At 36.0% G+C, this 16,323-nt stretch overlaps 1 protein-coding gene across 1 annotated transcript in view; it reads left to right on the top strand.

The window, feature by feature from the left end:
- Nucleotides 1-222: 222 nt before the first annotated feature.
- LOC125650518 (ubiquilin-1-like) overlaps nt 223-16,323 on the top strand; it is a 21,903-nt gene continuing 5,802 nt past the window's right edge. The window contains exons 1-9 of the mRNA XM_056165680.1: nt 223-344; nt 6,311-6,463; nt 6,953-7,009; nt 8,993-9,133; nt 9,492-9,617; nt 10,483-10,533; nt 12,496-12,573; nt 13,592-13,703; nt 14,567-14,716. Of these exons, the coding sequence (XP_056021655.1) occupies nt 249-344; nt 6,311-6,463; nt 6,953-7,009; nt 8,993-9,133; nt 9,492-9,617; nt 10,483-10,533; nt 12,496-12,573; nt 13,592-13,703; nt 14,567-14,716 (964 nt within the window). The 5' untranslated portion in view covers nt 223-248. The remainder of the gene's footprint in view (nt 345-6,310; nt 6,464-6,952; nt 7,010-8,992; nt 9,134-9,491; nt 9,618-10,482; nt 10,534-12,495; nt 12,574-13,591; nt 13,704-14,566; nt 14,717-16,323) is intronic.

The raw sequence follows: 16,323 nt of genomic DNA, 5'->3' as shown, positions 1-16,323 counted from the left end.
AATATTGACTCCGTGGTTAAATACATGTACTAATGAGACACGAGAAAAAAGCAGTTTGACTGGATTGTATGTGGTGAAAATGTCAGACGAAACAGTGCCTTTTCCCATCATCTTCCCATCATCTTCGAAAGCCAAGGGTTTTCTGAATTTCAGTTCACCCCGCTCCCCACTTGCGAAGATCTATCAAATCCGCTCCTTATTACTCTCGGGCTCGATATTCGCAATATTTCCCATAATTCATCACAGTCATGGCTGACGAAGAAAATCACAGAATCACTGTTACAGTTAAAACGCCGAAAGAAAAACACGATGTGGAAATCAGTGAAGATGCTGGTGTGGGAGAAGTAAGATTATGGTTTAGATGAAGTGTTAATTATAGAAATTGACGAATGTACCTTAATATCCAACTTACGACAGGTGTAAAAATCCGACACATGACAATCATGACTATGACATCCCGATGGCCGTCTTGTGTAATGGCTAATGGGCAGCCTCATCAGTTTTCATCGTATTTCATTTGTGCTGTTTTGTTGAAGACGACCACGTTTCATGTTTTCATAGTTGAAGGGTCCTGTTTTGTTTGTTTGTTGAATGAAGTAATTTTATCTACAATAAATTACGGATAGAAAAATTTAAAGTTTTTGAACAAACTAGTTCTAGTTAGCAAATTTTAGCTAGAGGATTTTTTTAACTAGCAAAATTAAACTAATTACTTTCCTAGCATTTTTCAAGTTAAGTATTTTCAGTGTTATTTTTTAGGGAGTAATTAACTAGTCTGTCTTAACGGCGTGACCGTGTTTGAGGGCGAAGCAAAAAGGATTGGCATTAGTATCTAGTACCATAGCAGGACAAAAGATATCCTGAAGTTAACACCTAACGTGTGAGGACAGAGCTCTATCAAAACATCCTAACTTTAGATATTCATTTATCGCGGGAAACATAATGCAATTGATGTAAACAGTGCATTTTGACATAATATTCAATTTCAGCGGCGGTGTTTACTGTTTAGCAAATTCAGAAACAGAGAGACTCAGTACAATCGTGTTAATCAAGGAATTATCATTTATGATTAAGAAAATAAGATAAATTTTACATGCTTTTACGGATTTTATGTAATATCTCAGAACGACGCATACTTGGGTTCACAAGATTCAGTATGGAGAAATACATGTCTACGTGCTCATATTCAAATCAATGCCATTTGGACCAAAATTTTCAAGTTCCATAGGTATGGTTTAATTTTTCATTAGTTTTCTATATTTTCCTTTTAAACATGTATACACATGTTGCCTATAGGGAGAGCTCCGCTCTCTTAAATGTTATAAATGTAGTAAGAAATTAAAGTAAAATAAAATGAAATAAGCCAAGAACAGGAACTGCATGGATGTATTTTCATTGAGTATTGATATGACCAGAAAAACGTTACTGGTGAGGCCAGGGCCATTGGGGATAGTCACTGAGGCAGAGTTATGGAAAACTTTTTCTGTCAGACATTTGGACTTAAAACACTGGGAATCTTGTCAGCCCAAACAATGTTTTATTGGCCGGAACAATTTTGTGGAATTTCAAATAACTCATTACCTAAAATTAAACAATGAATAGAAATTTAGTCAAATTCAATTCCATTGAATTTTTCTTTGAAATTGACTTTGTTTTACCTTTTCAAGTAAATCCTTAAATTTTTTTCATATCCCGACATCAAACATCAGAACTTACGCATGTTAATGATTTGTTCAATTTATGGTTTAACTCCATTTACCTGGCATGTTTACTGATATTATGAATTATAATTTTTTTGTTGCATATATGAAATATAAATGAAGTCCCATTAATTCATATATTAAAGGACACAACGCATGTTTCTAAACTTTTTCATTTTTTCAGCAAAATCAACTCTTTTTATGCCTAAAACTACTTTAAATGTGTTTTAAATGAAATATTTTGCCTAGTTTTCGAGTTTGAAAGCGATGAAATTCAAATCTTGCGATATGCATATTTTCTTTCGCTAGTTTACGCACCATTTTGTGTGACGTCATATGCGCCCTCGGGTTTGAAAACATCTATTAGCCATTTCATAAACAGATTAGATTTAATCGACAAAAAACCAATTGTCACGTTAACGGGTTGTAAATAATAATGCATTATGATGTTTTGTGCCGTGCTCGGGTGTGCTAGTTGTCGGTAGAAAGGATTTAGACTGAGTATTTTTCAATTTTTCAAAGGAAGGTACGAGAAAAAAGACGTGGATAATTTTTTTGTTGGAGCAAGAACTTTACCTTAAAAAACACACCCAGTCACCTTTTCAAACATCGCTTGGACAGAGACCCTGGTAAACTGCGAGAAAATGGATATATCGAAGCTATAAGCACTGGTAGGCCTATAGCATACATTCTGTTTTGCTCTTCAAATTCAATACACACGCGGATCAACTGACCTTCACCTTGTAACAACATATATCGACGATACAATGTTAACTTCTACCAACTGGTAGATTTACAACAACAAAAAATAAAGATACAAAATAATTGAACTTTTAATTATACAAATAATAAAATATTGTATTTCCTAACTTTAAACTGAATTATAAAATTATTTCTGTATTGAACTCGTAGCATCTTGAGTGCGCCAGTAGGCTATAACGCCGTGCTCCCACTTCGTACTTCCTAAAGACGTGCAGATCACAATTCAAAAATAGTAATGATTGCTTTATCAAAATAAAATAATATGATTACCACTTTAAATTTGAATATTTTTATTGATTTGTGTGTGTGTTGTCTTTTTCTTTCTTTCCGAAATGCACGCGTGACAATAGCTTGGCATAGGGCCTAGTTGTCAACAATTTAACGTATCATAATTTGTCTAATCCAAAAATAAATAATGATTGCACTGTTCATTTTAGAAAAACAGCGCCAATTACAGATGTATAAAGGAATAACATCCCCAAACAGTTTGTAGATAGCGACCCATATAAACATTATATTTACTCACAATTTTTGCCGATTTCATACACGCTTTACTCGCTATATTTGGGTATTTACATCGTTATATGTGTGCACTGGTGGCGAACACATATAAAACTCGGACAATTTATCAACATGGATTTAAATGTTGCCCATGGTAAATTAATTAGGCCCCTAAAAGTTGAGTTTTTAATAATATCTCGCTGTACTTTCACAATCCGAAGGGCGCATGTGACGTCACTGTACCACGTGACTACCTACCTAATTAACTTGACTTTTTGAAATCGGGGCTTAGATTTAAGTCTGTATTGTGGTTAATTATCGCAAAAATTTCGGCGAATAAAGAAGACAAAATGCATGTAATATTGTATACTTTGAAAACATGAGATATGTCCTTTAACTATTTCAAATCTAGTGTGATTTTTCTTCATCTTTAACATTGGAAATGGGTCACACTAGTCTAGTAACTTCATTGATTATTCTGTACATTAAATTAATAAATGGTGAGTGTATTTGGAATGATTGGAGCACTTCTAGTATACTGGTCCCCAAAATATGGCACTAAAATAAGTGCCATCAAAGGCAGTTATACAATCACATGAGCAATCGGTAAAATCACAAAATTAAGCCCAAAATTGAATTCCTTGTGTAAAATGAAGTGTAAATTTATTTTAAAAAACCTGGTTTATAAATTGATTAAATGCTTAATGAATAAATACTAACAATGACTAAGAATATATGAAACGGGAATGCATTTATTATTCCATCACATCTAACATCATACCTATATACATTATCAATATCCACCATATTACCTCTGTACCTATTAACATAGACATATTTTCTTTACCAGTATCTAAAATTAAAAAAAACAACTGACACCATAAATTTACTGATATACTTCTGGAAACCAGTGAGCGGCATTGAGTGCAGCACGAGCTCATGTCATTACTATTTATACCCAGTTGTCACATGACCTATCCATTCAAAAAATTTGAACACCTTGCAAAATACTGCAAATATTGAAATGTTCCTCAATAAAGTGAATGAAACTAATCTTTTTTACACTGTAGATTGCTAATCCTTCTCTGGCATATTACTTAGAAATTCCTTCATATTTAAAAATTCCAGAGCACGTATTCTGTATTGATCATGTTGATGATGTAAATGAAGTACAACTATAAAGATATACTACACAGGCACTCAACATTCTATAATAACAAAAAAAATTGTCTTCCTGTTAACAAATTATTCACAAGGGATATCATGCCTTCATCTTGATTTTCTGTTAACCAGCTGCATTGCTTGCAGTTTTCGGCGAAATGTTCGATTTAACATGATAATTGGACCCCTAACATTTAGAAGCATATTTGTCAATGTCTTTCCCCTTGCATCGCCATGGTAAACGGGAAATAAAGTCCATTTAATGGTTATAATCAAACATTGTCTACTGCTTCTCAAATGCAAAATATTGGTGAACATGCATGGGAGGAACTGGATAGGATTTTATCAACCCCCACCCTCTTTCCCCCTCAGTAATGTTAACCATTGTTGTGTTTTATCAGCCTCCACCCTTTTCCCCTCAGTAATGTTAACCATTGCTGTGTTTTATCAGCCCCCACCCTTTTCCCCCTCAGTAAGGTTAACCATCCCCTCAGTAATGTTAACCATTGCTATGTTTTATCAGCCCCCACCCCTTTCCCCTCAGTAATGTTAACCATTGCTATGTTTTATCAGCCCCCACCCTTTTCCCCCTCAGTAATGTTAACCATTGCTGTGTTTTATCAGCCCCCACCCCTTTCCCCCTCAGTAATGTTAACCATTGCTATGTTTTATCAGCCCCCACCCCTTTCCCCCTCAGTAATGTTAACCATTGCTATGTTTTATCAGCCCCCACCCCTTTCCCCCTCAGTAATGTTAACCATTGCTATGTTTTATCAGCCCCCACCCTTTTCCCCTCAGTAATGTTAACCATTGCTGTGTTTTATCAGCCCCCACCCTTTTCCCCCTCAGTAATGTTAACCATTGCTATGTTTATCAGCCCCCACCCCTTTCCCCCTCAGTAATGTTAACCATTGCTATGTTTTATCAGCCCCACCCTTTTCCCCTCAGTAATGTTAACCATTGCTATATTTTATCAGCCCCCACCCCTTTCCCCCTCAGTAATGTTAACCATTGCTATGTTTTATCAGCCCCCACCCCTTTCCCTCTCAGTAATGTTAACCATTGCTATGTTTTATCAGCCCCCACCCCTTTCCCCCTCAGTAATGTTAACCATTGCTATTTTTTATCAGCCCCCACCCCTTTCCCCCTCAGTAATGTTAACCATTGCTATGTTTATCAGCCCCCACCCCTTTCCCCCTCAGTAATGTTAACCATTGCTGTGTTTTATCAGCCCCCACCCCTTTCCCCCTCAGTAATGTTAACCATTGCTATGTTTTATCAGCCCCCACCCCTTTCCCCCTCAGTAATGTTAACCATTGCTGTGTTTTATCAGCCCCCACCCCTTTCCCCCTCAGTAATGTTAACCATTGCTATGTTTTATCAGCCCCCACCCCTTTCCTCCTCAGTAATGTTAACCATTGCTATGTTTTATCAGCCCCCACCCCTTTCCCCCTCAGTAATGTTAACCATTGCTATGTTTTATCAGCCCCCACCCTTTTCCCCTCAGTAATGTTAACCATTGCTATGTTTTATCAGCCCTCACCCCCTTTCCCCCTCAGTAATGTTAACCATTGCTATGTTTATCAGCCCCCACCCCTTTCCCCCTCAGTAATGTTAACCATTGCTATGTTTTATCAGCCCCACCCTTTTCCCCTCAGTAATGTTAACCATTGCTATATTTTATCAGCCCCCACCCCTTTCCCCCTCAGTAATGTTAACCATTGCTATGTTTTATCAGCCCCCACCCTTTTCCCCTCAGTAATGTTAACCATTGCTATGTTTTATCAGCCCTCACCCCCTTTCCCCCTCAGTAATGTTAACCATTGCTATGTTTTATCAGCACCCACCCCTTTCCCCCTCAGTAATGTTAACCATTGCTATGTTTTATCAGCCCTCACCCCCTTTCCCCCTCAGTAATGTTAACCATTGCTATGTTCTATCACCTTGGAGAGTGCTTTTATCATTCAGAGGTGATCTAATTTTTAATGAAATGTTTCTCAACCAATGAAAGTATAACATATACTATTAGATTGTTTACTTTGTTGGAATAATTGAAGAACTTTAAAAACTATTTGCCTTATTCCCAAATAAGGTAAAACATTTTAGATAAGGCCTTTAAATTTCAACTTGTAAGAGTGATTCATAATGGACAAGTGGTAACTAATGTCAATGCCTCTGGTTTGTAGTTTAAAGAACAAGTGAGTAAGAAGTTTTCTGCACCATTAGATCAGCTTTGTTTGATCTTTGCGGGAAAGATCCTAAAGGATGGAGATACTTTAGCTCAACATGGAATTAAGGATGGCCTGACTGTGCACCTGGTGATCAAGTCCTCTAACAGGGTAAATAAAGAAGACCCTCAAGAACATAAACTGAGAATATTCTTAAGTCTAAATTTCAAATCCAGCTAACTTTTGAAATAATTTTCATAAACAAATAAAATTTTCAGTATATGTTTGCATTTGAATTTTTTATAAACCTGCAGTGTTTTAAAACATCTGTGCTGGGTAAATCTTAAGATATAAGTAATCAAAACTTTGACTTAAGTCTATTCTCAGTCTATGGTCTTAGCTCCAGAGCTACTTAAAAAAAAAACTGGCTTGTAGTACAGTCAGGGGTATGATTCAAACATGTTATTTGACAAATAACGCACAGTTATTTTCCACACAAAGTCGTAAATATTGCAATTCATTAAAAAAATTGTAGGATCTGAAAGTTAGGCAGAAACTTGACACATTTTATCAATGAAATTTTGTAGGATGTATGCGATATGCATATATAGGTAAAACGTTTTTACAGTTTGATGGGGGTTGTAATATTTTTCTTTTCAGTCTCAAGAACAAGCAGCACAGAGAGCTACAGCACCCACCACTACAGAGACTACACGGGTAAGATTGTGAGTCTGAAATGTAAATTGTTATACACATTCATTTTCTTTCCTATATAAAACTAAACCAACATTTTAACTGTTAAACCAATTCTCACACTTATGGTCTATTTACTGGCCAACAGTTTACGAACCGTTGTCCGGGCAATAGTCTGCCTTATTTCCATTGGCTACGCAAGTCACACGATTCTCAGTCTGCTGCTATTTTTACGAAATGGCGAGGTTCACTGATTTGATTGATGATGAAATACAGAATTTACTAGATGAAACGCTAAGCAGGAATATGAAACATGTAATGATTAATTATTAATTTGGATATTGGGTATGTTTTCCTTTAAACTAGTGGATATGTTGATAAACGTACGCAATTACGCTGTTAAGTGTTAAAAGTTCAAAATCAACAAACCATGTGCATCTCGTAAAAACAACCTTTAAAAAATGAAGATGTATAACAAAACAGTTATAGACTGTGTCCTCGGACAACAGCTGTTTTGTTTGATCCTCAAACGGATCTGTTGCCCTCAGCCTCCAAGCTATAGGCAACAGATCCGTTCTCAGGTCAAACAAAACAGCTGTTGTCCTCGAACCCAGTCAATAACTGTATACTACTAAAAACAGCACACCTCAGAGAAGTACATGTATACTGTAAGGGCTGTTCCAGAAATGATCAAATGGGGGGGTCGGGCGGCAAATGATATTTTTTTGTGTGGGTGGTCGTATTTTTTCATATTTTAATTGGTGCGTGGTTGGATTGTTAATAAAATATTTATTATGGGTAGTGGGTAGTTTCTATTGTTTTATTTTGTGCCACGTGGGTGTTGAGTTTTCAGAATATTTTTATTGTCGCTCTTGTCGTGTTGGTTACAAAACGTCGGAGGGAAAATTGAAAACGTGCTTTAGAAATCGGAAGTAACATAGAACTATTCGAGTTGTCGCTCTTTGCAGCGCATAACTTTCCATTACGGCACTCTTCAAATTAGAGACGCGTTTAGTAGGGTCCCTTTGGACGTGATGGCGGCGAACTCTGTTCTGTAGATTATTACAGTTTACAGTGCATCGATTTGGGGAATATTTTGAAACCAATAGGTATTCCGTTTTCTAATAAAAATAGGCAAACCTTAGTTGATTTATACGAGGGTACCGATGCGTTATATTTATCAGTCGGTGTGATGGTGATATTGAGGCCTCCGGGCGCGGACTCCATTAGAAGACGAACGATTCGTGGAAAAACATATCCATACCCATTTCATGATAATAGCATCGTTTGGACTCCCAATCTTTCCAACATTTCCGCCATAGATGCCTTTGATTGTTGATGTGACATCGTTTCTTCAGAACTACTGTGATACAATGTCGCACAGGCATTGCTGCGTCATTGACTAGAAACCTCGCGAGATTTGTACCGTTTTCATTTTTAAAAATATTTTTGTGGTGGGTCTGGTTAGTTTTTTTTTTATTAGATGGGTCATTGTAAAATGAGTTTATTAATTTGATGGGTCATGGGGTAATTTTTTTTAATTTTTTTTTTATGGTGCTTGGTATATACAAAAGGTGCCTCCCGACCCCCCCATGTATTTATTTCTGGAATAGCCCTAAACAAAGAACTGGCATACGTTGAATCACTTTTGGGTGGTGCCCTTTTGAAGCCCTTTCTAACAGCAGCATAATGAAAGACAAATGATATGGACTATTATGCACATTTAAAAGAAATTAGAAATTGTTTTCCACAAGAAGTAGGTATGGTTTTGCTAGAGTACTATATGTTACTTTACCTCCAATATAGTATGAATGTCAAACATGCAAGATAGTTCTTTTTAATGTAAAATTTGAACGTCAGTCATACACCAAAAATCTATGCATTACAGCGGGATACAGATTGATAGATTACAAAACCTAGTCCTTGGACTTTTGATATTTTTTTTATTAGAAAAGTCAGTCTGAATTTTAGCCCAATTGTATGTTGTTCCGTGTGGAATATTTATAGACACCAAGTTCAGGAGGAGACACCCCGAACCTTTCACAGACTCCCTTTGGACTGGGGGGTTTAGGGGGCCTGGCAGGACTTGGAAATATGGGAATGGGTTCCCATAATTTCATGGAGATGCAACAAAATATGCAGCGAGAGGTAAGTAGTGCCATGTAATAATGGATGAAAAATAATACATCGTAGAAGTGAAATTTTTAGCAAGCTGCAAATTTTGCGATTTTTCAATAAAATTGGGTATATATATTTAGTGAGATCTAATTTTAGTGACTTTATAATTCCATGAAGAAGATCAATTATTAATTAGTAATTATTGATAATTATTATTATCAATTATTAGCGATCTCCTCACTCTCACTAATGATGCCAGAATTTAAATCCTTGCTAAAGATTCTGCTTATACGGTATTAAAATGAAGGGAAATAACATTTTTTAGTTTTTTTCTGTGATCTTGATTCATGGCAGTTGTTGGATACAGTGAATAATTTGTGGCTTGTAGCTGATGGCTAATCCTGACCTAATGCGGCAGATGATGGAGAATCCGTTTGTACAACAGCTTATGTCTAATCCCGATGTCATGAGACAGATGATTACCAGCAATCCTCAGATGAGGGAGCTGATGGAGGTAATTAGGCACTTAATGTTACATCATTAACAGCACAGATAATTAAGCACTTAATGTTACATCATTAACAGCACAGATAATCAAGCACTTAATGTTACATCATTGACAGCACAGATAATTAAGCACTTAATGTTACATTGTTAACAGCACAATCAAGCACTTAATGTTACATCATTAACAGCACAGATAATTAAGCACTTAATGTTACATCATTAACAGCACAATCAAGCACTTAATATTACATCATTAACAGCACAGATAATTAAGCACTTAATGTTACATCATTAACAGCACAGATAATTAAGCACTTAATGTTACATCATGAACAGCACAGATAATTAAGCACTTAATGTTACATCATTAACAGCACAGATAATCAAGCACCTAATGTTACATTGTTAACAGCACAGATAATTAAGCACTTAATGTTACATCATTAACAGCACAGATAATTAAGCACTTAATGTTACATCATTGACAGCACAGATAATCAAGCACTTAATGTTACATCATTAACAGCACAGATAATTATGCACTTAGCACAGAGATTGCAGGTCTTTAAGAAGTTAATGAGGAAGTTGTTTTAATAATAAGGGTACATAAAAATGGAGGCATGAGGTAATAATTGCATAATCAGCAAAGCAGAGTTTGCAGAAGTGACCATGTGTTGATTGTTTTTGTATCCATTTACAGTCATGTGTTTCTTTTGTGTGAAACATATAATATGTCAAGTTGAAAGATCATTGCTTTTATTGAATAGGGAAATACACTGAAAAACAGCCAAATAATCAATCAATCTGTATCATTAGTGTGCTTGTAACCAGTGTTAATGTTGAAAGCTATGTTGTTTCATTTTCAATTTCAGAGAAACCCGGAAATTTCACATATGCTTAACAACCCTGAACTAATGAGACAGGTATATGGTTTTTTATCAACTTCAAAAATGTGCATGTAAGGTGCTTTATTTTACAAAACAATGATTTCATTCAAATAAAACAGTCATTGTAAATATACGCAATAAAGAGTGATATGAGTGGAGGATCATTCAGGTGAAAACAAATATCACCTTTCAGATTCCCTAATAATAAGTTATATTAAGTGATTACAGGCACATTTTCTGTATTTGTTTATTAAGGAGGTACTTTACATCGTCATAATGGCTGACTTCCTTTTAAAACATGGATGAAAATATAAATATCAGCAATATTTGTCTATTCATTAGAAAAATTCTCACCCAGCTGAGTAGCTCAGTAAGTTAGCACGTCGACTGCTGAATTGTAGATCACATGTTTGAGTCTAGCGGGGGTTTTAAATTTTTCTCAGATTACTTTCTACTAAAACTGCATTTTTTGACTAAATAAAGTAAGGGCTATTCCAGAAATAAATACATGGGGGGGTCGGGAGGCACCTTTTGTATATACCAAGCACCCATAAAAAAAAATAAAAAAAATTACCCCATGACCCATCAAATTAATAAACTCATTTTACAATGACCCATCTAATAAAAAAAAAATTAACCAGACCCACCACAAAAAATTTTTTAAAATGAAAACGGTACAAATCTCGCGAGGTTTTCGGGACAAACATTCTAGTCAATGACGCGGTAATGCCTGTGCGACATTGTATCACAGTAGTTCTGAAGAAACGATGTCACATCAACAATCAAAGGCATCTATGGCGGGAATGTTGGAAAGATTTGGGAGTCCAAACGATGCTATTATCATGAAATGGGTATGGATATGTTTTTCCACGAATCGTTCGTCTTCTAATGGAGCCCGCGCCCGGAGACCTCTATATCACCATCACACTGACTGATAAATATAACGCATCGGTACCCTCGTATAAATCAACTAAGGTTTGCCTATTTTTATTAGAAAATGGAATACCTATTGTTTTCAAAATATTCCCAAAATCGATGCACTGTAAACTGTAATAATCTACAGAACGGAGTTCGCCGCCATCACGTCCAAAGGGACCCTATTAAACGCGCCTCTAATTTGAAGAGTGCCATAATGGAAAGTTATGCGCTGCAAAGAGCGACAACTCGAATAGTTCTGTGTTACTTTCGATTTCGAAAGCAGCATTTCGAAAGCACGTTTTCAATTTTCCCTCCGACGTTTTGTAACCAACACGACAAGAGCGACAATAAAAATATTCTGAAAACTCAACACCCACGTAGCACAAAATAAAACAATAGAAACTACCCACTACCCATAATAAATATTTTATTAACAATCCCACCACGGACCAATTAAGATATGAAAAAATACGACCACCCACACAAAAAAATATCATTTGCCGCCCGACCCCCCCCCCCCCCCCCCCCCCCCCCCATTTGATCATTTCTGGAACAGCCCTAAATTTAAAAGTTTTCAATTTCAAAATATTTTTTTTTACATATCCTCCACTTTTCATCCATATCAAATTTCTCGGGTGTAGCATACCTCCTTATTTCTAAATTATTCACGTGAAGGCTGACTTCTGAATTATGCGTTTGTTCTAATTATTCACTGCTAATGTGGTTACGAGTTTCAAATTGTACAGGGCTAGTAAACTGTTAATGGGACTGGAATTAATAACAATCTATTGGCCACTCATTACAGAGACAGCTTCACTTTTCATATTTAAATCACTAGTAAAATGGCTAAATCTGTAAATAGTCTGCAAAATTGCAAAAATAATTATGTAGTTATATTTCATTATTTGAAATATTGAGAATGATTCAAAGATATTGATGTAGAAAATATTGGTGAATTGTGTTTCTTACGTGTGTTGAGTATGATGAGATATTGAAGAAAGAAATACATTAACCAATTTCGTCACGGTTTCCACCTGTTAAACTTTGAACTGATGTACTTTTATGTATGTCTTTATGTAGACAATGGAACTGGCCAGGAATCCAGCCATGCTCCAGGAACTGATGAGATCACAAGATCGTGCCATGAGTAATTTAGAGGTAAAGTCGCACATTAATTCTAAGTATTAGTAGATGTACAGCACCACAATACTGGTATGAAAACCATAAGAGTATCATTATTCGCTCACACACTTTGTTATTATGTCTCAGAGGGAGGGGTGAATTGCTGACAGCATAGGTCAATATTTGGGCTTTAACCAAAGAGAGGAATTAATAACTCAGAATGTGTTTTCCTCTTGACTAGGAGTAGAGAAATTGCTAACTCATGAGTGTTTTCCTCTTAATTAAGACGAGAGGAATTGTTAACTCAGAATGTGATTTCCTCTTGACTAGGACTAGAGAAATTTGTAAATTAGAATCATTCTGTTTTCCTGTTGATGAGGACTAGAGAAATTGCTAACTCAGAATGTGTTTTCCTCTTGACTAGTACTAGAGAAATTGCTATAAACTCAGAATGTGTGTTTTTGTTGACTAGGACTAGAGAAATTGCTAACTCAGAATGTGTTTTCCTCTAGATGTTTTCCTCTTGATGAGGAATTGTTAACTCAGAATGTGTTTTCCTCTTGACTAGTATTAGAGGAATTGTTAACTCAGAATGTGTTTTCCTCTTGGCTAGGACGAGAGGCATTGCTAACTCAGAATGTGTTTTCCTCTTAAGACAAGAGAAATTGTTAACTCAGAATGTGATTTCCTCTTGACTAGTACTAGAGAAATTGCTAGCTCAGAATGTGTGTTTCTGTTGACTAGGACGAGAGGAATTGTTAACTTAGAATGTGTTTTCCTCTTGATTAAGACGAGAGGCATTGTTAACTCAAAATGTGTTTTCCTCTTGATTAAGACGAGAGGCATTGTTAACTCAAAATGTGTTTTCCTGTTGATGAGTCTTTTCCTGTTGATGAGTGTTTTCCTGTTGATGAGGACTAGAGGAATTGTTAACTCAGAATGTGTTTTCGTTGATTAGGACTAGAGGAATTGTTAACTCAGAATGTGTTTTCGTTGATTAGGACTAGAGTCCTGTTCTGCATCCTGTGAGTTGAATTTTTTTTTGTAAATCCAGAGTATACCAGGGGGCTTCAATGCTCTCCAGAGAATGTACAGAGACGTGCAGGAGCCCATGATGGATGCTGCCTTTGGGAACCAAAATCCATTTTCCTCTTTAGTTGGTCAAAGTAAGCTGTCATTAAAGTTAAAGTAGTTATTGTTTAAAGTGAAAGTTATCAAAGTACGTGTAAGTTAAATTGTGAGAAATGCTGCTGAATTATAATTTTACATGCACAAAACTCCTAGTACATTATTGTGGGAAATTGAATCATAGTTTACCAAAGTATGTTCAATCAGACTACCTTCATATTTTCATCCTTTTTAGGGCCATTATTATATAGACCCAATTGTATATAATTCCTTGATGACCACGAAAATTGATGAAACCCTAGTAAATCAAGTTCTCTTGTCAATGAAACTGAGGGCTGTACCATTTAAACATGGGGTGCCAGAGGAAGGCAGTTTTTTAAAATCTATGGGTGTTTCACACTGGTGGGATGTTGATTCTATGGTGGGTGGCTTCTAGTGGGTGGTTATTTTACCAAACCATATACCAGGGTAATCTGTGAGAAAATATTCAGAAGAACACATGATTGACAGGCAGTCTTGGTGTTCTGTAAATTATGCTTGAAAGAGAATTGCATGTATTGAATACTAAAATAAAGTTGATATCAAGATGAAAAAGTGTTTTGTGCTGTATGATAGGGAAAAATTCTGATATGGAAATATTTTAAATTAAACTTATCGAATAAATCAATTTGCTTCAATGAGTGAGTATAAAGCTTCATTATTTGCCTCTATGAGTGAATAAGAGTGTACCAAAATCACCTCTATGGGTGGTCATTCTAATTTTCAAGTGCCTTCCCCTGTCCATGTGTGTTTTACTGGAACCGTCCTTAGAAAACGTACAGGTACATGATTGTTCAGAGAGTAAGTGTCTGTACAGTAGTTGGAAATAATTGAATTACGTGTATCTTTCTCCATCTTTCAGATAACTCTAATTCCACCAACACGCTACAAGGCACAGAGAACAACCAGCCTCTCCCCAACCCCTGGGCCCCCGCTACGACCCAGAGTAGTTCCTCCCCCTCCACTACAAATACTTCTACTGCTCCCCCCACAACAACAGCTTCAACACAAGGTACAGTATGCCGGAGTTCCAATTATGATACACGATTTCAAGAGGGGAACCTGGTCACAGTGTTTGTAAGAAAAAAGTCACAACTTTATGCAGAGTACTAGACTAGCAAATTTTCTGACAAAATACCATTTACTATTAGATTCTCAACTACATGTATATTGCCTAACCCCTCGACCTTAATGCATGGCTGGTATAAAGCATAGAAAGTGGGTGCATTGTAATGTCATTAAACCTCCTCAATTCTCGGAAAAAATTATAACAATGATAATGTAACAGTAAAGAAGAAAATGTAGAGACTCGTCCAACTGGAAATGAATTCGAACCCAGGATTGTCCACACACCATATACAGTTAATTCTCGAAATATCGCCACTCAATTCATCGCCATTTTTGTTATAACACCGCATTTTTCTAAGAATGTTTTTCCCATTACTTAAAATTCTCGTTAAAACGCCAAATTCGCTATCGCCATTTGCCATGGTCTTTTTATTACAAAGGTCTATATCAAAGTGTTAATTATCTCGATAAACCACCATAGCTGCACGTGATCAGTGATGCAGAAAATTGGTCATTATCGATCTCCGGCGTACACCTGGACAGAGGGTACCCAATATTAAATAAACAAGATGATTACTTAACATGGACCGTAGTCTTGTCGTTTTTACCTCTTTGAAAAATATTTCAGTTTAGCTATGGCTTCGCCACGAAAGAGGTTTCTGTTGAATTTCTAAGAAAATAGCAAATTATTACATACACAGACTGAGACACTATAAACCTTTCATTACGTCACATTAGTGATTCAGGTGACACATTACTATGTACCACGGAAACCATCCGAAATGTACACAACAGGAAATCTCCAATTATTCTACTGTTTTATGGGAAAAGTCAATAAAAAGGAAGACAATGAGTGATATTTCGGCTGCAAAAAATTTGGCTTTGAAACACTCATTGACCTTCGTCCAGTTAATGATGAAACAGATTCGCGGTGCGCTAAATACCGACACTAGACAAGGTTTACTTAAATAACTTGAAATATACTGTGTATATGTATCTTGTTTGTGTATTGTTTTGAAATGAAGCCTTATTATTGATAAAACTATTTTAATCATGTAGGATTAATTTGGAAAAATAATTATGAGATATTTTTAAATTATGTTTGTACATATATAGGAAAGATAACTCTTACATATACAAGAAAAGTAGCTCTTTCTTCCCAAGATGGCATAAATTCAAAAGAACAAAAGGTGGCAGTTTATCGAGAGTTGACTGTACCCATGGTTTGCTACATGTATACAAATTAAATCCTCTTTCTGAAATAAATGTTCATTCCATCTGTTCTCTGATTATCAATTATGGTGATGTTTTCATACGAGTGAAAGATTCTTGAGTGGGACGTTAAACAATCTACAATCAATCAATTGATCACGGTTACATTTTTTTCATGAACGGCGCCATTTTGTTACTCAACAGTTGGCACATTCCGATTATCACTCCCGTCCTCACCCGCCTCGTTTCGTCAAACTTGACTGACTCTGTGATCATGTATTTAAACGGTATCATATGAGAGTTTCCGAATGACGGAAACATTAAAATAAAAAGTCAAGA

Source organism: Ostrea edulis, chromosome 5 (genome assembly GCF_947568905.1).
Source record: "Ostrea edulis chromosome 5, xbOstEdul1.1, whole genome shotgun sequence".
Lineage (NCBI taxonomy): Eukaryota > Metazoa > Mollusca > Bivalvia > Ostreida > Ostreidae > Ostrea > Ostrea edulis.
Note: the sequence above shows the minus strand (reverse complement) of the source record. Positions and strands in the feature narration are given on the sequence as shown.